Genomic DNA, 26565 nt, shown 5'->3' on the forward strand with positions numbered 1-26565 from the left:
GCTACCATGGTAACTGCAACCACGGTGCACAGCACAGTGTAGTACGGTGTATAGTGATTTGTGTAACACGGCTCAAGACTTTTGTTCTGCCTACAATCACCGAGTTCGGCTGGCATCAGGCAAGGCTGTGGGATTGCTGCTGATACTTTTGTAGATACATTGTTAAACTTGAATAAACAGATTCATTAACTGGCCTGTCACTCATGTACATGTATTTGTTTGCTTTGTTCAGTTTTAGGCACTCTGTCCTAACGTATACATCTGCATAACCAACATGTACACAAACACAAACAAACACAAACACATGCACACACACACACACACACACCTCACATTATGGAATCATCCCATCTCACAATCGCAGTATTTTCTAGAGCTTCTTTCATCACTGACAATTCTTGACATATATGTATACAAAAGCAATCGCACAAATGCTTGTGACATGAACCCCTTTATTTTACGCATTGGTGATCAATTTATGCAAATACAGTGTACATGTACCTCATACAATTCAACTTTAATGTCCCACAAGACCAATCAATAATATTGACAATAGTCCTTTGATTAAACAAATTCTGTACTTTCAGCTGATAAGCTCTCTTACCGACATCCATGCATACAACACTATACAATACTAATGTAAAATACACATGAGCATAATAAGTCTGATCATCCATCTACAAGATGCAGCAAAAATCGACTTTTTGAATGTAAACTGCACATGTACTGAAATGTTCCATCAGTATTTGGCATATCTTTCAAAGGTTCAAATCTCATCTCCCGATCGCATTCTTTTTCACAAATTCTAGATTTGATGAAACACCTTTTAAAGGTTCATCACAGATTTTTTTTTTCTTTTTTCTAGAGTTCATTTTTTTCCCCATCTACATTATATTCAAACTTATAAACTTATCAGAAAACCCTCATATACATACACTAGGCCTTAGTGAAGGACAATTTGACTTCAGTCTCAGCTCTTGAACAGAAAAGAAATCCCTGGAAACTAATTCCATTGGCACTTTTTTTTTTTCCTTTTTTTCAACCCTAGTGCAAGCGCCTAAAATACCCAGTTTTGACTGTTCCCATAGAGAACACCTCTTATAATCAAAACTCTATAAATTACGTAGTTCAGGTTCAAATGATATGTTTAGCCTCATTGCACACACAAGCATACATACACACAGACATTCACACTCGGCACACAGAACATCCATAACCTAACCCCCATGACATCCCTACAAAGTTAAAGTTACAAGTATCTCTGGAGTATTCCTCATTAGTAAATGGGGAAAAATGAATCAAAAAAAAATAATCCTTCTTGATTCTTCCTTGGGTAAATTCTCTACAGAGTAATTTTGGGTAAATTCTTCACAACATAAATAATTGTTCTTTGTTAGGGAGTTTTTCTCCTTACTGCACTCCAATAATGCAGCCCTGTAACCAGTTACTGAGTCATATCATTATATCATACTTACTGTAGATTAATAGCAATAAGCATTACACACTAATACTATATACACATGACAACAAGTTCATCAATTCTAATACAACCATGCCAGGGGTTGATGCAATAACAGTCCGATAGGTGCTGGTTCCAAAATGAAATAGCGCAACAAAAATAATGATCGTGAAAGCTATGGTTAATACAATACTCAGTACAAACTATTCAATAATACTTTCATGCGTACCGCCTCGAAAATGTCCTATATACCGAGAAGCAATAAACAACAGTAATACAGTGCTTCTCTACAAGCCAGCTGCCTCATAATCAATGTGTATATAATGCATTTATACAACCCGGTGGGATGACTCTGAATTAAAGACATACTGTAAGTTTGTGAAAACAAGGCTGCTTTCTAATGTTTTCCATAAGGTGTAGGTCACATGGTCAAAGCCAAGTGTTCATTTTTCTTGTTGTACTGCTTTATATAATGGTAATATGGATCCTAATCATGTGACTGGCTGATTAGTATACAAATGACCTGTACTAATGACTGATCGTTTACATTGCCTGTGTAATACGAATTGCAATTGTTGTGTGCATGGCTCAGTTAGCTGAATTGTAATGTCACCAAGTTATATAACAGATAATGCCCATTTCTTCGCTGGGCATCAGTAAAATCAATCACCCTCCATCACTTTTGAGCAGTCCAAACACACCTTGCTTTGCCCCATGTATTTCTGGCTGTTCAAAAGTTACTGACGGGTGGATAATTCTCACTAACACCCTGTGTGATGTGCATTACTGGTATGCTAAGATAAGAACCACAATATATGGGCCCTTTATTTCCACCACTTGGCTCAATGATATATTTTTTTTTTGGAACGAGAGATACCAATACAGCATAGGCACCTCAATCTAGATCAACTCCAGAGCTCCTTCAAAGTTCCTACAAATGCATTGTATATACAGTCTTATCACCAACCATACGAGAAATTAATGCCAATATGTCACAGATTCAGACAAGAGGAGTAATATACAACAAACATTTTTGAAAGAAACTACCGTTCTCTACATTACAAGCTGCCAATCAGTTCACGTCCAGTCTACAAAAACTGACCAGGTAACAAGAAGCAAATTTCCCCGTGGGTAGGATATCATTTCTTGGAGAACAAAGGAATAATCATGGTTCTATTTTCATGTGTATGAACAGGGTGGATGAAACTGAGAAGGCATTGGGCCACGATCGCTGGACTCGTTTGTTCCCTTTTGTGTCATTTTATCGGATCCTGTCAAATCTTCGCTGCGATGATGGGGCTGTCGTTCATGCCGTAGGGGCTCTTGAAGAGGGTGTCGTCCCCAGCCAGACAGGCAGCGTAGCCTTCGTCAGTCAGATGGCCACCACGCACAGACTTGCAGTCATCCAGCAGGTACTGAAGAATGGGCCTGGAATGGCAGCAAATAATGTTTTCAAAATAACTTGCCTCGAAAATTACCAAAATGTGAAAGTAACAGCTTCAGTGGATTATCTCTGGTGTGAGTGTGCTGTGACAACTTGCCAATCTACGTCAACAATAAATGGGAGTGATAAGGGGATTTCAGTTCCTGGAGAACCAAAGTGTGTATGCATTCAATAGATGATGTCACAGAAATTGTCTCAGGTTACAAGACATCTGGGCTAAGCATCTTGGGTACGAATGCCTACCCAACTAGACCATGGCACACTTCTAGCGTGTACATAAGGCAAGTCTGTGGTCAAATTACCCTGGAGGGGACACAAATGTATCCATGGAAGAATAACACCTTGTTTGCCCATTCCTTGATTTCTCTCAACACTCTGGAAATGGCCCCTGTACTCTGAATGGTGTCTACAACACAAGCGAACAGTCGTCACCTTGTTGAACGGCTGAAAGATTACGCCTACAGGCAGCACTTTGTCCCCTAATACATCATCGGTTTAGAGAAGGTTGAAGAAACAACCTTTTCAGTGCAAGCTGACCGCATTCATGCAGAATGTTTAGGATGAAAGAGGGCGAACAGCAGGCTCACAGATACGTGTTTGACACAGGAATCCCAACCAAAAACCATTTACGAGAAGCTTGCTTGCACACAAAAGGACCTTAAATTGGATACTGCCAGGGACTTAAGTCAAGATTTTGCCCCCTCCCCCTTCACCCCCCCCCCCCTCAAAAAAAAAAGGCATCCATACAGACATGGCACATGGAGGATGAATCTTTGACTTACAGGTAAACGTTGGACATGACGTAGTAACCACGTGGTCTCTTGAACCCGTTGAACTCGGAGCTGGCACACAGAGTATAGGCGCCCATGTCTGTCAAAAGAAGGAGGGATATATGCTGAATTGACCAAGAAGTTTACAGGACAAAATGGAAGGCATTGTTTGCATGCATCATACAGTATGACCTTCATCAGCAATATCAGAACATGGACTTCCATCCTATGTTCAAATTGGCTTTAACAGACATAGGAAATCAGAAAGAGTAGTCAAGATTTATTGAAAAAAGAATCACGTTGTAGGTTTGCAACATTTCACATGTTTGCAAGAAAAACCAATGTAAGTACCAACCACACATGCACAGAACAAAGTGATTACGTCTCCCCTTGACCCAGTAGGACACACACCTATCTTCAACTAAATAACCCATGGGAAAAAGAAAAGAAAGTCTTTTACCCTTCACATTCATTATTTGTAGCATTGCAATAACCCAGCAAGGATGACTTTAGGCAATGAAAGGGTTGTATTTATCATCTATTGAGAGAAAAATAAGGATATATTTGTGCACAAAGCAGCAGGAGTTGTAAACAGATGACATCTGCGTATCTGCTAATCTGCATATGTGGCTTGCAAAAACTATCACAACTGGGTAAAAAACATTTGGAACAATGGAAGTTCAGAACTCTTTCTTCTGCCAATGAGGAAAGAAATTAAATTCCATTTGTAATTTTGTTTTGGCGAACTTTGCAAGTCAACTTAAACATGGCATTAGACTGCAAATGGGAGATGGAGGGAGGAGGAGGAGGGGGATGAGGAAGGGAAGGAGATGGAGGGAGGAGGAGGAGGGGGATGAGGAAGGGAAGGAGATGGAGGGAGGAGGAGGAGGGGGATGAGGAAGGGAAGGAGATGGAGGGAGGAGGAGGAGGGGGATGAGGAAGGGAAGGAGATGGAGGGAGGAGGAGGAGGGGGATGAGGAAGGGAAGGAGATGAAGGGAGGAGGAGGAGGGGGATGAGGAAGGGAAGGAGATGGAGGGAGGAGGAGGAGGGGGATGAGGAAGGGAAGGAGATGGAGGGAGGAGGAGGAGGGGGATGAGGAAGGGAAGGAGATGAAGGGAGGAGGAGGAGGGGGATGAGGAAGGGAAGGAGATGAAGGGAGGAGGAGGAGGGGGATGAGGAAGGGAAGGAGATGGAGGGAGGAGGAGGAGGGGGATGAGGAAGGGAAGGAGATGAAGGGAGGAGGAGGAGGGGGATGAGGAAGGGAAGGAGATGGAGGGAGGAGGAGGAGGGGGATGAGGAAGGGAAGGAGATGAAGGGAGGAGGAGGAGGGGGATGAGGAAGGGAAGGAGATGAAGGGAGGAGGAGGAGGGGGATGAGGAAGGGAAGGAGATGGAGGGAGGAGGAGGAGGGGGATGAGGAAGGGAAGGAGATGGAGGGAGGAGGAGGAGACAAAGAGAGTGTGGCGTACCTCGGAAGACGAGCCACTCCCCGACATCGAGCTCAGGCATGATGCAGTGCTCCATGATGCGATCCATCCCGTCACAGGACGGACCCCAGATGCTGGTGGAAAACGTCTGTGTGTCTGCTGGGCGCTCCTGGAGGTGGAGACAAAAATACATCATCTTATTACATGGATGTCCTATGCATTTGAAGGTCACAAACTCATGTTATCGTAGCTTACTATAATTTAGTAATTAATAAGTTTTGTCCTAAAAACAGCTAAACGAAGGCAATACATTTGATAAGACACGGTAAGCATATGATGAAACATTCACTCTTTTGTAATAAATACCTCAGATTTGATAATATGCTGAATCCACTGCATTCTCATGAAGGTTCCCATAGTTCTTTCGTAATTACAGAGGAATTGCGTCACAACGATTAACCTGATATAACAAGGTAATGATGCAGGTCCCATTTCTTTTTATATTCTTTGAATTTTTGTTTACATCCCTGATATAATGCAATTCCCAATATAACAAGGAAATCTAAGTGGTGACAAGCAGCTCATTATAACAAGGTTCTAACGTATTATGATCTCCTTCACAGAGGTTATGTTTTTGCCGTGTTGGTTTGCTCATCCGTTTGTCTGTTTGCAAAATAACTTAGAAAGCTGAAAATTGGATTTGGATGAAACTTACAGGAAAGGCTAATAATGACACAGTGAACAGAAGATTAAATTTTTGTAGTGATGCAAATCACCATTTGGATCCAAGAATTTTTTGAAGGATTCTTTCTATCATTGGCAAATAGGGCCAACAACAAGGGAATTCAAAATATGTGCAATGAACGCATGCTCAAGGCGCAGCAAGAAGCTAAGGTAGAGACACTAGATAGGGTTCTTCATCATCGGGAAAAAGGGCCATTTTCAGTGTATGTGTATACGGATACAAAGGAGCTCCTTAGCAGAGGTCTGTGCTCTCTTGAGTGCTTTTCTAGTTTTTGAATGGGAAATAGAAAGAAGGAGAGGAAGCTCACATTGAGGAGGACAGGCTCCACCGAGGCGTGGTCAAAGAGGAGGCAGTTGAAGGAGCCGTAGACGCCATCGTTGACATAATACATGAAGGCTGGCTCATCCTTCTTGCTTGGGGCGACGCTGTTTGCCACTATATCTACAGATAATAGAATCGATACGCTGTATCAATCATCTGGTACATACACAAACAGACTGGGTACATAGGGACAGCAAGTGGGGTGACATCCCTGTCACAATACAAATGGGTTCAAGTCTAAAACTGCACTGTTCTCTCTCACTGATAATCCTAACTCGTAACACTTTTATCGTCTGATGAGAGTTCAGTATATACTTCCCTCACTGTTGAATGGCATGTACAAGGCAAAGTCTTAAATGAGAGCATGGAAGAAGCAACTTGTAACAATAGCTCAGAGAAACCAGGTTTTCACTTTTTGACCACACACTACCACTGAGGCATTTTCAGAGCGGCAAGTGAGTCATTCATCATAGCTATTGCATCTTCTGTACAAACAAGCAACAAATGTCAAAGTTTCTCAGTACATGTAATACCTTTAGCATTTTAGATACCTGAACTTCTTCCTGATTTCAGACGCATTCTATCAAATTGCTTGTCGGATGGGTAAAATGCTGTAGGAACAAATCAACCAAGGGCTTCTCGAATTTTGTGAGCCAAGATTCGCGAGAGTAAAATGCATGTGAAAGTGTTTGTCCATATAAAGCACTGAATGCCAGAAGCAATTCATGAAAGTTTTATGCAACAAAAAAACAAAAACAAAAAAAAAACAAAAATGTTTCATGCTGTAAATGTTCCTAGTTTTACAACAAATTGATCCTCCATGTTCAAGTTTTAATGGAGCGGCCTGATACAAAAGCTTTCTGCAATTTATTCATTTGCTTTGAAGTCCTGGGCTCTGACAACAGCACCACAGTGGTCCCACCAATGGAAATTTCTCATATGCTAGACGTAGCGAGAGCGAAACTACAAGGTAGACATCTCAACTCACCATCGCTCTCAGCAACCTTGTAGGTTGGGATGTCCCTGGCCACCAGCCGCTTGGTGGTGACGTTGACCATCACGGTGACGGCCGAAGCCACGTAGAAGCGGCCCGGTTCGGCGATGATACGGACCCCGCATCCCACGGGGAAACTCTCGTCGAGGGCCCTGTTGATGACCGATGCCATCTAGATACATGCACGCAAGACAAGCACGATTACCATGAGCTCTCTCCCATCATTGGCTATTTCCTAAGCTGTAGACCCCCTCTGCCAGATCGATGCTAAATTCAACAATCCTTGAATCACTATCACTTGTTGACCACCACAAACGAACTATATCAATTATTTACCACCATGAGCATCATTCAAAAACTGTAGAAAGCGACATCCACAGAGTAACAATGGGGAAAAGATTCTCTTTATTCCCCCCTCCCCCTCAGGAGTTCAGTACATGCCTCCATCACTGTTTAATGGAATGTACAAGGCAATGTCTTAGATGAGAGCAACAGCAACTTGTAACAATAGCTCAGAAGAACCAGGTTTTCACTTTTTGACCACACACAACCATAGAGGCGTTTCAGAGCGGCAAGTGAGTCATTCATCACAGCTGTTACATCTTTTAAAACAAACGAGCAACAAATGTCATGGTTTATACCTTTATGCATTTCAGATATCTGAACTTATTTTAATTTTTGTTGTCCAGCAAACTGCTTGTCATATGGGCAATATGCTTTTGGGTACAAATTGACCAACTGCCTCAATGAATAGTGATATTTCACACAGTTAATACATGAATTTCCAGTTTCAACAAGCAACTGGTTAACAAAATGATATTGTATGTTCAAGTCTTGATGAAGTGGCCTGTTACAAAAACTTTTTGCCATGCATATATTTGCTTAAAAACAGATACAATTTACTCCATCCATTCTAGTTGCAAACGTAAGTTAGTCTTGGCATCAGTCTTACTTCTTCGAATGTAATGGGTGCCGAAGCTTGCCCAGGGAATCCACCTCCGATGTCCAGGAGGCTCATGTTGTAGCCGAGGTCGGCGGCAAAGTCAAAGATCTCACGAGCATTGCGGATGGACTCGAGATAGGTCAGGGCGTCACGGCATCCACTACCGACATGGAAGCTGTCAAGGATAAATTCCCAATCCAACACTTCAGTATCATCAATAAAAGTGGTGAAAATTTTATTTGATGATTTGCAATTGAGTAGATTATTATAACTTTTTAATTTAGTGAGAACGCAAAACATATTCAAGGTGATCACAGCTCAAACAAACTCAGGAAATTAGTCCTTTTTTCATACCAGTCATTTTGCGCAGAATACGCCATCAATCTAATTCATACCGACAGCTCAGAAAAACCAGGTTTTTTACACTTGTCGACCACACATGCAACGAGGCATTTCAGAGCGGCAAGTGAGTTAGTCATCATAGCTATCAGATGCACTGTGTAAATATCTTTTATGAACGTTGATCTTTACCACAGAACTTGTTCCAACAAATGTTCTTAGTACTGTCAAAAGCTATTAGACGATGTCTCTCCATCACGCACATTTGTGAAGAAACTTGAAATGCATGCTTGACATGACCTGCTGTAATACCAGTTAAACTATTTGCTGTGATGAATGAAATTCCTCCTCCCCTAACCATGCAGAGGTGTGTGAGAAGTGAGAACACCAATTAGGAAGAGAAATAAATTAAAGTGAAATGCAAATATGTTCTCTCAGAGAGAAAGAATACCAGTAAAGTTAAATAATCTGTATTTTTTCGTCAAATTTCTTGACCTTAACCCTAATCAGGCTGGGCTTTTTTGGCTATGCTATATCTGGGGGGGGGGGGGGGCGGATTCCGCCCCCCCTTCAGATCTCGCCTATGGAACGCGCGATTGCGCCGAAAATCGGCACACGCGACGCCCGCGACGTATTCTATCAAAATGTATGGTTGCTTTCTCCGAAAAATTTTTCTTATATTTTATATTAATTAATTATTGTAATTTATGCATAAAATCAGTTTTGGGCTCTAAATCACTTATCAATGCTCCAATTAAGCTAATTTCTTTTTTAAAATGTTTCTTGTATCATTCTTCTGAGATATAGGATAAAAAAAAATCTGTATCGAAATTAATTTCTTATGAATTTTATTGTTTTTTGAATTTCTTATGTATTTCTTTGTTTTTTGACCTTTTGTTTTTGTTTGTTTTTTGGCCAAAATTTGTCACAGACATTTTTCGAAGCATTATTATGCTAAAATAAATTAATTTCGGCCATTCTAAGTGAAGATATGAATTTTTATGTGAATTAAATGAAAAAACACAATTTGCATTGGATTTGTACACAAAATCACGTTTTGGAGCAATTTTGGGGTTGACAAATATTTTTCAAACGGGCGTCGCGTCAAAACGGTACGCGCGGGCGCAACAATTTGGGTCTCAAAAGTTGCGCGATACTTGAAAGAAAAAAGTCATGAAACATCGCGGCGGGAGCGTATCGCGTTGCGAAGATATTGTGCGAAACGTCGAGGGGGGGGCGGATTCCGCCCCCCCCCCAGCCTGATTAGGGTTAAGGTAATAGCACTCATAAATATGACAAAATGTGACACAGTATCATAACCCTGAATTGAAAACAGACATTATAAGAAGATCAGCATGATAATGGAAAATACTTCAGAGAGAGATGCCACTCACCTGACGCCGACCACGTTGAGCTCGAGATCCTGAGCGATGCGGAGGAGGGCAGGGGCATGGCGGGGATGACAGCCAAACTTGAGTCCAAGCTGGCACTGGGCTGTGGAGTCGTCGGTCAGAATGCGCAGCACAAGCCTACAGGGGGTGAAAAAAATGCAACATTAAAACATCATAAAGTGCATTTATCAATAGGGCAGAATGTGAATGAAGCCAGGTCAAATTCACATCCGTACTAGCTCTATGGATTTGTGTAAATGCATGCTGCAAGCCTAATTCCATTAAGTGAATGACCCAAACTATCTTTGCATTGAAAAATCTGTCTAGACAGAATACAGTATTAAAGTAAACAGACCTTGAAACTTCAAGAAGTCTGTTCAGATGCTAAGCAGGAGAAAAGCACTCGCATCTCAAGAGGAAAAAATAATTTCAACATCGAAGACGCTTTAGAATGTGCTTGTCCAGACATTCAAATATTTCTGTCATCGGGCAGCTTACTGCAGAATCGGAGAGACTGTTCAATGCACCCAAAAAAAAAAACAACAAACAAACAAACAAACAAACATGGATCCATGTGATACATCTTCGTTTTTCTCAAGGGCCTTAACTTGTTTGCCATTCTGTCAACATCATCATCAAAAGAAGTTACTAATTGTGTGGCAGATGCATATCCAGCATCAAGCCTCCAAATATGGACTTGTAATGTCTAAGATCTTGACTGTTTAATACCGTCAGCTCTCATCACCGATCGGAAGGGGAGAAGGCTGCCAAAAATGGCACAGTTTCCTTTGGACATCCCTTTGGCTTTTGCATGTTGCATATCAACTGTCCTATGTGCCTTAGTCTTGCAAAGTAGTAGCATGATGCAAGTATGAAATGGGGATTCTTTAACCCCTGAGCACAAGGGCTACATAGTAATACTGTGTATTTGGTGAACGACTAGATGTTAAACAGATTCTTCTTGAAAAGGGCAGGGGTGATTTCTCAACTCGCATAGCTCTCTACTAGCCCAGCACCGCTTTAGAGTAAAATATATGCAAGACCAAATTTCTATCACATGATAGGAGAAGACTAGTCCTGTTGCTATCGAATCATGTGATGTGAAGGAAACAATAAAACACATGCTATACCAATTATCTTCCTTTTTTTTCAGAGCAAGGAATAACTGTTATTTTCCAACAAATTGAGAGGAAATTTGTGAAGAAGTGGCAGGATGCAGCTGTGCCATCACATGACTCACAGGAAATGTTGCGCGCAGTAAAAACAGCATTAATGCCGACGTGTTTACGCTGATTAGTCCATATAGTTTGAAACTGTTCGCAACCATTCCGTTATTCCACTACCTGGTTTGACACCATGACCACTAAAGCTTTGACTCAATGGCTTTGACTGTTCTACTGCCTACTATGCCCTCTGTACACCAACAGGATTCACAGACATTTCTCATAACAGGAGTAACATGGTTTGTCATATCTGCCTTGAAAGGAAAGAAAAAAATTTAAAAAAAAAATCAAAAATATGGAGTACACTAAGTATGAAAATACTGTCTTTTGATATGACAGTTACAATGTAGGTCCCCTTTGCTTTATAAACAATGAAACTGACTATAGAATATCCTTACTTTTCTATTTCACAGGTTCAGAGGCTATTAGTATTAGTCAGCATGGCAATACGGATATCCCTTTTTTTAAGCTCAAACGCCATCCTACAATCACAACTCAAATGCTGGTGGCATACCTGTCAACCCTGAAACCTAAGAAATAGGGACAAATGAGGGGAATATCTTTCAAAATAGGGACATTCCTATATTTCCAGTGCATTAACACCCCCACATTTCCACAGAAAATAGGGACACATGATAAAAATTTTTCTCTCTTTTCCTGGGATGGAAATAGGGACAGTCCCTCTTATATAAGGGACAGTTGGCAAGTACATGTATGTGGTAGTGACTCACTTTGCTTCTGGGTAGATCTTCTTGATCTTGTGGAGCTCAGCCTCATTGTCAAAGGTCATGAGGGAAACGCTGTTGGTGGCGGCAAACTTGAGATGCGACCGCTGCTTGCAGGGGTTGGCAAAGATGATGCGGGACGGATCCACACCCATGTCAAGCATAAGCTGAATTTCATTCTGTCAATTAAAAAAAACAGCAGCGAACAGATGCGGTAATTCATCTATGCAAAGAACAGGAACATGAAATCTTGTCATTCACAGCAGTATTTGTTATCTTCAAGTATTAAAGATGTGTTTCTTATCGCCAGACTGAACATCAAACAAAGTGGAAATGAAGAGATACCAAACCTAGGTCATATTTATACAATCATTGGCATTGTAGATAGAACCAAGATGATAGACTCCACATTACATCATCATCATTGTAAGCTGGAGTGTATGTGACCCTTTTATTATCAGTAATTGCAGAAGAGTAACTATTTTGAGTGGATGTTATCTTTCTATTTATCACTACTGCATCAAAAGAACAAATATACAATATGTACCAGCATTTTTGTGTTTGTTTGAGTATAAGTTTGGTGAAGTAACATTAATTAGATGGATTGATTTGTTGTTTTCATCACAAGCGCTGTGTAGACTCCTCAAAGGGATATCATAAGCTAGGAAAAAAACACATTTATTTTCAAAGAGGAGATCAATTTACTCTCGCAAAAACCAGCATATTTTTTTTTTTTTTTTTTTTTCATTTGCAGGCTGCTGGCTGGTATCATCCAGCCAAAGCATGTTTACACCACGTGAAGTGCTCATAAAATTTCCATCCATAAAGCATGAGATCCTTCATTTCCCTGTCACACTATCATAAACAAAAGATATGCACATGACGCCAGCGTTCATAAACTGTGATCAGCTGGCAGAGTGTCCAGTTTGTTGTCATTGAATAATAGTGACAGGCATGTGCCAATCATTAAAGTTGCTCATTTCATATCCTTCCCCATCAAATCCCCCAGTACATGACATCTTCAATACCCACAACATTTCCATGCATTTTAATCAGAAGTCCTTATTTAGCTGTGCTTCCTTATAAAAAGAAAAAAGAAAAAAAAAAATGAAAGTCATATTGGCACATGAATATTCACTTTGGCCTTGAATAATTCTTCCTACCTATTTGAGGCCAAATAAAAAAATGGAGCATATCACATTAAACTACTCGTCATAAATTTTGAGGGATGACAATATGATAGAGATGCCTACAGTACAATGTGGTAGTAATTCTTTCTATTTTTTTTTTTCTTTTTGATTCTTCTTACCAAACACCTTTCACTACCTGCCAGTAACTTGTAGAATTTCACTGCCTACATAAAATTTCAATAGCAGCACACCAGCAGAACAGCACAGTATTGGCCAACAAAGTTTAATGAAAAGCCTCAGTCACAAGGTGTTATCTTTCTGTGGTGCATACACTTACTGTAAAACGAGAAATGTTTGCATGCAGTTTAATTTCGTAAAAGCCAAGATTAGTGAAATTAAAATGCACATGAAAGTTTATTGTCTACACTACTATGCATAAAATGCCAGAGGCACTTAGCAAAAATTTCATGCCGTGAAAAGGCCCTTGGCTCCATCCAATTCATGAAAATTTCATGCCGCCAAAATGTTTTACAGAATACAGAGGGTGCACAATATCTGAGATCATGAAAGAAAGTTACAAGAGTGTTCTCCTTGTACAACTGTCATACACCAGTCTTCGATACAGATTTATCATGCAGACATGGATGCACAATGTGAATAAAATATATACATAAATTGAGTAGAAACTGACAGTTGCCAGACATCCAGTGGTTTAATGAATAGTAAGCTTATGCAACACCAGAGGCCGAGGCGCATATTCACACTTTACACCAACCTATGCTCATACCAAGAGATTTTCATTGTGTACTGTTGGTTATACCCACAGGTAGCATGACACAGCTGTTTTATGGATGCCATCCAGACCGGACATTACGGTTTGTAATAATTTGAGTCGCTCTTCAATTTTAATGGTACCCTCAATAAGTTTTGAACACCATGCACACCACGACGGCATCAATGATTTCCACTATAATATAACAAAGTGGTTACTCCTGATAACTGAATACGAGATGTTGATAAGTGCTTTTGCGTTGGTACCGTATGTATCACAAATCAGGTTAACAGCACTTTCATCTATGGACTTTTATACAATTATGATATGATATAATATCTGAGCCCTTTGTTTTATACTAGCTGAGGGACTTGGCATCTAGGACTTCTACAATAAAATGAGAATACTTACAGGTTATAAGCGATAAATTGGACTACTCGCAACGGATATGCAATTTTAGCATATTTCTGATGCAGGAAAGAAAAGGTTACTGCATTTAAAAACGGGGCCCTCACTTTGCCCTGCGCTCCATCAAACTGAAATCTCATTGTTGCCATTCCCCCTTGAATATGTTATGCACAGCCCATACCTGTTCTCATTTTTTACGACAAATTTTGCAGACTGTACAATATTTCTGCGGAGATACAGACGCTTCCCTCAGGCCACAGTGTAAACCCCCCATCTGCCACATTATTCAGAGACTGCATCACAAGCATGCTTTGGGGAAACGCTGTTTTTCAAAAACATACATGCCACTTATTATGGATTTTTGTTATGCCGAACATGCAATGAGCAAAGTTGTAAAGAAAATCCCAAGTTTTGCTATAATGTAAATTCTATGAAAAAAAAAAAAAATTTATTTTTCTTAAAAAAAAAAAAAAAAAAAAAACTAGAAATGTCGCTACAGCGACTGGTTATACCCCCGCCAAACAACATTTTATAAGCTTTGGTCAAAACAACATTTCATAAGCTTTGGTCAAAAAACTGAGGAAGTAGTTAAATCCGCAAGATCTTTCCTTGATCTTCTGCCATTAATATGCCGTTACCATGGCAACGTACTTTCCGGTACTGTCGAAAAATGCGTCTTGCACATCTACAACCAAAGGCACACATCTGTACCAAGTTTCATGGAAATTGGGCAAAAACTGAGGAAGTAGTTTGCAACACAAAATTTTCCATCATTTTGGCTCATAATATGTGAGCTGTTACAATGGCAACATACTTTTTGTCACTGTCAAGAAATGTGTCATGCTGACCTATATCCTAAGACAAACATTCAATATGAATTCCATGAGAATTGGAAGAACACTGATGAAGCAGTTTTGCCATGAAGCATTTTGCCCTATATTTTACCAATAACATGCCGTTACCATGACAACGCACTTTTTGCCACTGCAGAAATATGTGTCTTGCACATTAACATATTCAGATGAACATCTGTACCTAATTTCAGAAAAATTGATCAAAAACTGTGGGAGGAGTTCGCGACGCAAGATTTGTACCCATTTTTGCCCATAATATGCCGTTACCATGGCAACGTACTTTTGGGTACTGTAAAAAAATATGTCTTGCACATCTACAACCCAAGGCACACATCTGTGCCAAGTTTTATGGGAATCGGTTGAAAACTGAGGAAGTAGTTCGCGACGCAAGATTTGCAACGGACCGACCGCCCGACCGACCGCCCGCCCGACCGACCGCCCGACCGACCGCCTGACCGACCGCCCGACCGACCGCCCGACCGACCGCCCAACCGCCCGACCGTCCGACCGTCCGACCGTCCGCTGATTCCTACATACCCCCTTCAAACTTCGTTTGGCGGGGGTATAAAAACAGTCACTTTATTATTGTACAGACATGATGTTTACACACAAAACAATGACAGAAACTTTGAAGTTACATGAAATCCAATAGGGAACACCGCATAATATTTTATCACCATAAATTGCATGTAATCATGATAGAAACTTTCATTGCACTGTGACATTTGGCGATTTATAGATTGGTTTGAGCGGGTTTCGGTGTTTGAACATTTGAGCAAAATACACGAACTTGGCACCCCGTTGACCGAGTCAGGCGTACAAAGATGGCACACAAAAGAGTTAATCCACCAGTCATCAGTTCATCATGAGCAATAGGCTTTACTGACCTCTGAATCAAACACTTTTTAAAACATGGAGTAATCTCTTCATTAGAATAGCACGTACCAGCCAAGCAGAAAGTGGCAAATTCACATGTAAATGCTGCAATGGCTTCTGTTAATTTGGTTGAAAAGAATACACATTCATTTGTATGCTAAAATGTACACCTATTTCGCACATAGGACCATTTATAACAGTTTTAATGAAGTCAGAAGACCTATCCATTTTTGCAAATACCTCACTTACAAGTCAAATTCAACAGAAGATCTGCTGTGAACTGTATCCACACATATTCAGAGTGTAACTGTGATGAAGTGGCCTATTACATTCTCTTGGCGCCATATGGGACAATCAAATAGTCATCTTACCTTGCTTGCACAATCAAAGCCCATGTTCATTGCTGTCATCAGCTTTAGCACACGTGGATCTGGGTTACACTTTACAGCTAGGAATCAAGAACGTGAAAAAGGTTTGCACACAACTTCCAATATCATGAGGGACAATACAATGTACATTATAGTTTTGTTTTGTTTCAAGTTTCTTTCAAATTAAATCTCTACTGTCATTCTGTTTAACTGTGTATAATTTCACATTAGAATGGCAAAAAAATTCATCTGGAAATGCTTCAGCGGTCATCATGCTTTGAGCAGGAGTCTGAAAGGAATGTCATTCGTCTATCCTCATTTTGTTAAAGGTAGGACCCAACAGAGAAATGACATCAAAGAGAAAAGAGAATGAAAGACAAAGCTAATTATAGAAACCAATACAAACCAAAACTCCACTTTGAATTCAAGTATGTATACTTGCACATCATCATGTATATTTTTCCATTAAGTTTATTAAGACAGACATTAAAATAAAGTAACACGCCAGGCCACAAATTCAGGAAGGAGATTTTTTACTGCTGCATGTTCTACCTTCGAACAAGCACATTTATTAGGTTTTTAATCTTAATTTTGGGGAAATGTAAGGATTTCTGGAAACTTGTCCTCACCCAGTCCAAGGGAACGGCAAACTACAAAGGGGCTGATGGCATTAACCAATCAAAACTGAGAGATTGCACAGAGCAATCATGGAGATAAGTGGGTGTCTTACTGGGCAAGAATGATCCCTGGATCAGGGGGAATTTTATGTTCTCCTATCAACACATGAAGGAATGATATTTAAGTTTTCAGGAACCCCCCCCCCCCCCCTGCAGAACTGCAGAGACTTGGCACTGCTCTGCTAGAGGTATCGAGGCCTACCGTAGTGGGGCTCCACGCGGGGCAGGTTCAGCAGCCACTTCCTGTGCTTCTCGAAGACATCCCCGAGATCACAGATGTAGAAAGCATCATCAGGGTCCTACATGACAAAGCAAATCAGGATCATTGATATACAGAAAAACTTGTTGGAAGTATATGAGAAGTTAAAGATTTATTCCATTAAAGGGTCCTGACATACAAATACATGTTGATTTGTGTTGATATATGATACCCTCAACATCACTTTTGCAGTGAAACAAATATCTAGAAACATTTTATGTATTTTTTGATAATTTTTCTTCAGATTACTTGGATATGCTCACAACAACAAAAAAAAACATCCAAACTAATATTCTAGTTGTGACCTCATCTGTCAATCATTTTTAAGTACTGATATGATTAACAAAAGACACTGGAATGCACCCTCCCCGAGACCAAGCATAACTTGCATGTTCCCTCGCCATGCCTTCTTTAGTCACATTAATATCAAAGAAACAAGCAAGTTATGCTGAGTTGAGGGGAAGGTGCATTCCAATGTCTTTTGTTAAACATATCAGTACTTTAAAGACGCTCAATTGTTGCAGGCGATTTGCAGCTCAGTAGAAAAGCACGACACGCTGCTCCTCCCGTTACCGTACCCCCCCCCCCCCCCCCCGTATGTACCAAATGCCGAACACGACGCTACGCAACGCACCAGCGAACACCCAGCTAGACTACAAGAGCCGTTGACCCTAATTTCAACATGGACGCCCGAATACCTACCGAATGGGACCGAATGGGGCCAAACGGGTGCACGCACAAAACCGCACAACAGCCATGCACATGAAAATCTCTCCTACGGGCTCCGGTCACCCGCGGCTGAAATATGTCCATGTACCCTCCCGATTGAGCGTCTTTAAGCAATGATTGACAGATGAGGTCACAACCAGAATATTGTTTTGGAAGGTTTGGAGGGGGTTTTGCTTTGTTTTGTTTTGTTTGGTTTGGTTTTGTGGGGTTTTTTTGTGGGCGTATCCAAGTAATCTCAAGAAATATTTAAGCCTTTAAGGATCTATCAAACAGCAAATTGTGTGTACAGCTGTACCTATTAACCGCCATGACAGGGAACCAACACACACAACAGTTTTAGTGGAAGCAAATAAAACAGTCCATAATAGAGGTTAGAATGTCAGTGAAAAAAACCTCACATCAGCTTATCACCATTCCAAGTTATTTGTCACCAATTTTGCTTTGCATTTTGTATCGATACCTTCGAAAATATTTTGACAGCAAAGTGTTTGGAGATATGGAATTAAATTCTAAAAGATATCGATTTTCCTTCATGACCTAACCATATGATCCCTACAGACCTACAGACTTTGTGTGCCTTCCATTTACACAGCTAAAAAGACACATACCAGTTACACTTTTTACAGTCTTAAATTCACAGGTTGAAAATGATATGATTGCTACCATCAATCATTTCATGAAAAGGCGATAAGGAATAAGGTGGTGCTAGCAGATGGCATCCATATGATACTGTACACACCATAAATGTTGCAGGGTTTTGATTCTTGCAAATTTTGCAATGGGTGCTATTTGCACATTTCATGACAAGGAAGTATGTTTACATTAACTGTGATCCAGACATTAATGTGATGTGCATGCCTACATGCGCTGGTACGCAGTACAGTTACACACTGCATGAAAAAGGTGAGTGATACCGGTAATACAGTTTGGCAAGCCTTCATCTTGGTGCACCTAATGCATAAATTGATATACAGTACACATTTCTCCCTAAAAAATCATAGAGAACGATTCCAATTTCTTCGTCCGTTGCTGTACTCAACTATCGCAAATCTAACCACTCGCAAAATTGTAGGGATGTACCGATTCACAAAAATTAGATGAAGTGTGTGGCCTACACAGTACTGTAAAAGTGAACATTTTTGCAGTGTTGAAATTTTCGCGCATTTTGCGCAACCAGAAACTAGTGCAAAAATGAAAACATGCGCATATTTTTGCTTGCCATATGTTCCTGTACTTGGTGTCTTGATTCAGTGGAATTAAAAACATGCGAAACTCTTCTTACCCGGCCAAGCGCGAAAAGTTAGTTGCGAAAATATCCACTTTTACAGTAGTTGGGTTGTTGAAACAGCGGGTGATGGTTTAGGGAAGGGTAGGGGGTATGGCTCACCTCACGGAGAGTGGGATCCTCGATCTTCCCATTGATAATGTCACTCATAGTTGTCTGCTTGCTATCAAACAGCTCTACCTTGAAGTTTTCGGTGATGAATTCTTCCATGATTATTCCTTGAGCAGTTTCTTTGAAAAAAGTTTGTTGAGCAAAGAGAGGCAGCTGGCTTCTTGTCCAAATGTGAGGATAAATCAGTGCTAAGAGATACGAAGAAGGCTGCAGAAACAAGATACAAGACAAGATGATACAGCTTTGCAAAACTGCTGAAGTACTGAATATTTACAAGTATAAAGGAAAAAATCAGCACACATTACTTCTTTTATTTAAAGAGGAAATCCACCCACAAAAAAAAAAAAAACTTCAAAAGAGAGAGAAAAATATTCCTTACAGAATGATACAAAACTGGTCAAGAAATGTTCTACAAAAAAAAAAAAATATGTGAAATTTCAAAATGCCATATATTCTTTATTTCTTATCCAATTTTTGCCATGGTATCTTTCTGTAGGGAATGTTTTTCTTTTTCTGAAGTTTATTTTTACAGTGGATTTCCTCTCTAAGGACACACACAAATATATTAAAAAAAAGCTTGACATTACTACCTTCAAATGGTACTTCGATAAGGGGATAAAGAATATAAAAACTACTGGTTATGTCACTTTAACATGAATACGCTCATCACAGGGAATTTTCTGTTCACTATCCTGTTAAAGCAAACTGTATCACATGCAATCAACAAGCATATGAAGAATAATGTTCTGAGTTTAATCTGAGAAGCAATGCCTTTGGCTCTCATCAAAGCACAAAAAGAGACACAAACATAGCAACAACAACAAAAAGAAAAGGAAAATATCTACTTTCAGACCAACTTCACCATGTAACATAGATATATAATGACTTTCTTGAATTTCTAAACCTCTTGGGCATGAGATTGAATGTAGATATCAACGATCCACTTGTGTATAGGCGTTTTCACATCAGCCCGATGTTTCGAGATAGCGCGCCATCTTCTGACTTGGGAAATTTTCCCGATAGCGAGACAGCACGCTATTTGATAATGTGAACACAAATTAACGCTCTAGTTGTATCGCTCTGATCGAGAAAATTTCTCGAGTCCAACTCAGGAAATTTCTGAAATAGCTGGAGAGTAGTGCGCTATTTGATAATGTGAAAACGACTCAAGAAATTTGCGCGATGAATTCCATCATTCCTAGCGTGTGTGACCCGATCGACAGAGGCAAACTGCACACAAAGCATGAGGAATTTTTGAGAGGGCACACACATTACTGATGCTGTTTGCACATACTCAGCTGTTGAATTAGCTATTTTAAAATTTTTTTTCCGGCTGATGTGAACAAGAGATAAAATAGCGCTCTAATTCGCAATCGCGGAAAATTTTTCGAGCTTGGATTTTTATCGGGCTGATGTGAAAACGCCTTATGAGTAACAATTTATCAAGTTTATGAACGGAATGCACTAAAAGACAAACACTTTGCTACAAATGGTTAATGGAAACATAAACTAGAAGTTGATAAGCTTTCGTCTTTCCTTTTCATTCCTTTCCTTTCAGCAGTTATTTCAGCCTGCTTTCTTGTTGTCCAACATTGAAACATTATACTGATATGTCCCATGAGGTTGACCAACTACCAGCAAATAGGAACAAAATGACCTTACACTGCAAACTGGAACCAGACCAAACCCAGCAAATATCAGCTGGGCTCCCACTCGGGCTCGAAGTTGACGTCTAGCTGGTCGCGGTAAAGGGCTCCCCCAGGCTCAGTGGTCCAGTACTTGTTGCAGTGTCCTCCCTGAAAAGAGAGATATGAATAATCATTCAACACTTTTATCGACAGCATACTGCAGACTTGGACAGGCCGGCTGGCTTAAGATGCTTTCTCCTACCAGCAGATTGGGCGGGCAGGTTGAATGACATCTACATGTATCTTGCCAATTTGTCACAGAAGTGCAGGTACTTACGGGCAACTTGCATGTACAGCACACATCAATTAATATGACTTATACTGCAGTATTCTCTACATACACACAATCATAATTATACATCACACCCGGTGAATATGAATCAAACTTGCAGGTACTCTTCATATTATAAATGCTATATTCTAATACTTTAGATTGGGCATCGGTACAATGTAAATGAATTCAAAGTAGAGAAAAGTTACCAAGTATCTAACAGATAAGTCAGAATGGACACACTTGTATGCAGAGCGTACAGAAATTCCCAGACTGACTGAAGATTACTGCTATAACAAAAGTTTACAGTGCAATTCCACGTCATGTTCAAATGGCTTGGATAAATTAAATAAACCAAATAAGCAAAAAAAAAAAAAAACTATTGTTTTTTTCTTTTGTAAGACAAAGAGGTTATGCAATAGCCTAACAGGACTGCCAGTGACATACATTGTACACTGTACATATGAATTTCAACTTCATTTCTGTTAGGTACTATACAATTAAAAAGGTAAAAAATGATAATTTTTTAATCAAAATGATTGTTGTATAAAAGGGGGAAAACTATTACAAATGTTGACCTTTAGGGGAAAATGTTCTTAAGTAGCTGCAATACCATAAACAAAAGATATGACTGTTGCAACTTTTTTTTGTGAGGGCAGTAGGGCCACACAATCCCTAGAATGTGTTATCTCTACCTTTTATTAGAATAAAAAGTTCAGTGTTTTGTATGCGAGATTTACAGCACGATGCACTGTACGCACATTCCTGACAATCCATATGAAAAAGTCAAAAATTCACATTTCTTTCTTCTTAGGCAATCATGTGTTAAAAAGTTTTTATGTACCATCAAGCAAAGCGATTGTAAAAAGCACCCGGCATGTCTGCCCTTAGTTAGCAAGCACAATGTATGAGTGGTATAACTTCAAAAAAAAAAAAAGAGAGAAACAACTTCACCTGCACTATCAAACTACAGGATTTTTCTTTGTTATTGAAAGACACAATTTGATTAATACAGTGGACTCCCGTTATAACGAAGTCCTCGGGACCGGCAGTTTTCTTTCGTTATAACGAAATTTCGTTATAACCGAATGAATAAACAATAAAAATACATAGAGTTGATAATGTTGCGGCCCTAAATTTTATTTCGTTGTAACCGGAATTTCGTTATAACCGTGTTCGTTATAACGGGAGTGCACTGTATGGCATACAGCAGCGGAGGTTCTCCAGAAGAAACACAAAAGTGGAAATTAATAGAATCTTGAACTTTATGTTCCTTCAAGAAAGGTAAGGCTTCAACTTGACATTTTTAACATTAAGAAACATGACTTTGGCACTGTCCTTTCCAAAATGTACATAACATGTTGCAAACTCTTCCACTTATTCAATACCAACTAGGTCCTACAGTTGTAGGTGTACTTTAAGCAGGTAGTCATAACTTTTCTCCTTCACCATGTTCACCACAGACGTTGGTCATTATGTAATTACTACCTGCACTTCTCATCACTGTCTGCAAATTTTGCTTAAATTTTTGAAGCTAACTGCATGTAGTTGTAATATATTGTAGATCACATACTGTAGGCCCTATACAAAAATTTGTACATTGTATGTTAAAGCAAAAAAAAAAGCATTACATTCCCACAATTGCACAGTCTTGGTCTAGAACATCTATACTTAAATTTTTGGTCATTACTTATGCAACCTTGAGATATTATATGTATATTCCATGGTCAATTTTATTTTTTTAAAGTCTTTTTAAATGAACTTTTGCTGCCAAAAAGACTAGATGGTTCTAGTTTGATTTTGAACACAAGTATCAATGACAATTTTGATTCTGATCAAAGGTAACTTTGCAGGCAATTATCGGCACCCGCACAAAAGTTCGACCTCCCATGCAAAGTCTCTCCATGCGCAAAAGCATCGATTAGAAATCTAGGTTTTCTACATGTGCATGTACATGTACATGTACGTGTAGGGTAAAACTACCAGAATTCGGTCATCTAAGCTTTTCTGCAATACTTTTTAAACTAAAATAATACAGTACATACAAAATCATATCTATAACAATGTATTGTATGTTAAATACAGTAGATCTATATATCAAACATCTTTCATCTCAATTTTGATTGTGTTAAATACAGAATCTATCAAAGAATGTCAGAAAATCCAAAAATAATCGCTAGGGGTCTAGAATATATAACCAACCAGAATCCTGATCCTGTCAACGCGATCAGAATTTGGTCAGGCGATGTGCGTGTTCAATGTCAATGCGCAGTCAAGGCCGCTGAATAATGTGCCGCACAATATTGGCGCAAAGTTCCATTGGGAACATGTGGCACCCCAGTGAGCGAATTCTGGCTAGTTGTTGGCACTCAAATACTGTTAAATTTACGGTAGGCCTAAATCTAATTTTATCTAGGGCCTACATGCATTCAAGTCACTGCATATGCATCAGCATACATTGCACGAAGATATTACTTTCTTTTGCGTTTTTGCGGATACCATCACTCTGACTCAGAGCTTGCGATAAGCGAAAAATTTCAGAAGAGAACAGCATAGCCAAGGGACTTTCCTATTGTCAGTGATTGTGAATGACAGTGCCAGTAGTGCAGTGGCAGTATGGACGTAGGTAATGTAATTTGCGTGTGTTGTGACAATATAGAATTTAGAAATTCTGGTGGAGTTCTATATGACCGAATACAGGATTTACAGGTAGTGCCTAAGCTTACTCTGGCCAAGCCTAGCTTAGCGGGCAGTCGAATTTTGGACGGAGTCGCGGTCGAGTGAACTAGAGTAGATGTAACGTTAGTAGATTTTATTGTCTAGACATCTATCGTGATCGTGTCTATCGTCTAAATGTTAAATTACAGCCAGATGTCTATTTGGAATGTAGGCCTACTAACTCAAACTGTTAGTGTTACAACCAACACACGTCGCGTCGTGGTCATGTTTGTTGCATGTTGGTCATGGTGGTGGAGACGGTCGACGGTACGATTAACCGCGTGAGCCCAAGTCAAACAAGGGGGACCATCCATGTAAAGTGATCGAGACATCACTTCCAGCCTAACAGAAATGCTAACCACGCTTACAAGATTACGACACAGACGACAGTGTAGGCACCCCTATTATTCTGTTCATTTCCAGCATAATACTGTCAACTGTGAAGATATTTGGCATTAGCATTGAGTGGAAATCATACTGACGCTAACAGTGATATCTATTGTCTCTAACAGATCTAGAAAGCAAGTCTGATACAATTTGGAAATCGAGAAACTGCAATGCGATGCTTGGTGATCGCAACATCGTCATGTACACGCACACTGACACACTGAAATGAACGCATGAGATAAGCACTGCGCTACGTTCAATTCATTCCGGCCACGCCGGTTTCACGAATTCAAAATGCATGCCATACCGCTATATCTGAAACCCTTATTCTCCGAGAAATTCTTACCTGGACTGATGGTTCAGTCAAAAGAAAACGGGAACTCTTAAACGACGGAATTTTGGCGACTTAAAGGGACCACTCGAGACGAAAAATTACGGACATTTGGGCTTGATTCCCAAGCCAGCAGCTCGTTTGCAACAGGTAACGAACGTCGATGTGCAGTCTACGAATTTTCGTGTGTAGTTGTATTGACCGATTCGGGTTCGTTGAGGGCAGCAGACATTTTACGGCACAGGGCGCAGCCATAGTGGGTGTATCAGCCGACCCCCCCTGCTCTCCCCCACCCCGGGGCAATATGTTTACACGCACTTGTAACAAAGGTTCGCGCACTAAGCAAGCATTCGCGCACTCAGTACGAGACGCCTATTGGCTAAAGCCGTTTTTCATTCTGCGCGCGTGCTAATGTAGGGAGAGGGGTGGGGGAGTGCGGAGGGGGGGTTGGCTGATACACCCACTATGGCTGCGCCCATGCCAAAAATACACATAGCGCGTCACAGAATCGGTCAATAGTGTATTGCATGCATACAGCTGCAGTAACTCTTGCTCATCTCTAGCTCTGCATTGATCATGCGTTATTCCGTTCCCCATAAGTTTGCGGGCGGGCGTAGGCGCGGGTTTACGGAGAACACACATAAGAACACACATAACCTGTGCCGCGATACGCTAGTTACATGCACGTGTGGGTTGCGTGCCAGTAACTTGAGCACCGATTCGATTGTAGGTCCGTGTAGATAGTATCGGTCCGAGATACTCGTATTCGGCAGTATCGTATCGCACTAGTTTTTGGCTGTACATTTTGTGCCTTGACTTGGCGTTTGAATTCACTTTTCACTTTCCACCTTTGTTTTTTTAGGTCAAAAGAAGAAAATGATCGAGGAAACAGACACAAACACACTAAAATAGCGAACAGGTACTTTCATTCGATTCGGTAGGTAATATAGAATGATCATATTCATTTATAACTAAGATATATATTATACAAGAACGGGAATGAAAGTAAAAATGAACACGATGATGGAAATTACCTGAAAGAGATATGCTTGCATCCCTTGTTAAAAAAAAAAAGAAGAAATGTATGTGAAATAAAACTTAGATATGTGTTTATATATTCGGGGCCTATCTATGATTTTCTATTTGTATTCTATGTCCACTTGTACTTTATTTCGAATTGCCAAATAAATGATAAGAAGTAATAATAATTATCATTATTATTGTTATATATAATTAAAGTAATTAAAGTAATTAATATATATAAACGTAACATAAATGCATCTATATAGGCCTATATTAAAGTTGCATATATACAACTTTAAGAATATTTTATATAATAGCACTTTTAAGACTGGCATAAAAAATTTCAACTAAAGTCTTTACAGTTCTGAAAACGATCTAATGCAATTGTTGCTCCGTTTTTAGAATAGTGCAGGTGTTTTTGTTTGGCGATGTTCTAGCTATACGAATACAATGTAATAGACTGACTTTTAAATTACAAAACGTTCAATAATAATTATCAACCGCTGAACCACTCACCAATTTTTCATACTAACGCTGTACAACAGATATTAGTTACGTATAGACCAGCCCTACATGTGCTCACATTTATTTATTTTTTTTTTTGTTATGGCACAGTATAAAGCTTTTGCCCAATTCTCTTCTTAATTAATTCACTTGGAATTGCCATGTTCATGCTTACCGTACCAGAAATGCTGATTATTTCCACAGGCCTCAAGTAAGAACATCATCAAAAACCTCTTCTTAAATATTTCTTCTTAAATTAAGACACTTATTATATGGAATTCACTACCAAACGATATTCGCATATAAAGATATACCTCTTTCATTTATAAAATCACAAATTTACGAAGAATTTCATACAAAACTACTTACATTTCATAACTTCTTCAACAAGAT

The 26565-nt window shown here is 39.7% G+C and overlaps 1 protein-coding gene across 1 annotated transcript; it reads right to left on the reverse strand.

Moving 5' to 3' along the window:
• Positions 1-381: 381 nt before the first annotated feature.
• Positions 382-24839, reverse strand: LOC140234338 (ornithine decarboxylase-like). The gene is made up of 13 exons (XM_072314397.1): positions 24661-24839; positions 20913-21046; positions 19242-19457; positions 17069-17165; positions 16193-16269; positions 11788-11960; positions 9837-9971; positions 8113-8278; positions 7155-7332; positions 6153-6286; positions 5143-5269; positions 3686-3773; positions 382-2887 (listed from the first exon to the last, which is right to left on the reverse strand). Exons 3-13 carry the CDS (start codon positions 19347-19349, stop codon positions 2734-2736), a joined length of 1437 nt encoding a protein of 478 aa, XP_072170498.1. The 5' UTR covers positions 19350-19457; positions 20913-21046; positions 24661-24839; the 3' UTR covers positions 382-2733.
• Positions 24840-26565: the final 1726 nt, after the last annotated feature.

Source organism: Diadema setosum, chromosome 10 (assembly GCF_964275005.1).
Source record: "Diadema setosum chromosome 10, eeDiaSeto1, whole genome shotgun sequence".
In the NCBI taxonomy this organism is placed as follows: Eukaryota; Metazoa; Echinodermata; class Echinoidea; order Diadematoida; family Diadematidae; genus Diadema; species Diadema setosum.

Bases quoted from the DNA above. Each gene is read 5' to 3' on its own strand.
- LOC140234338 (XM_072314397.1), bottom strand. From the start codon at position 19,349: ATGGAAGAATTCATCACCGAAAACTTCAAGGTAGAGCTGTTTGATAGC. The intron at 17,166-19,241 runs GTGAGCCATACC...TTTGTCATGTAG, and splicing joins AGGATCCCACTCTCCGTGAG to GACCCTGATGATGCTTTCTA. The intron at 5,270-6,152 runs GTGAGCTTCCTC...CTCCACCTCCAG, and splicing joins TGGAGCCTGTCCTCCTCAAT to GAGCGCCCAGCAGACACACA.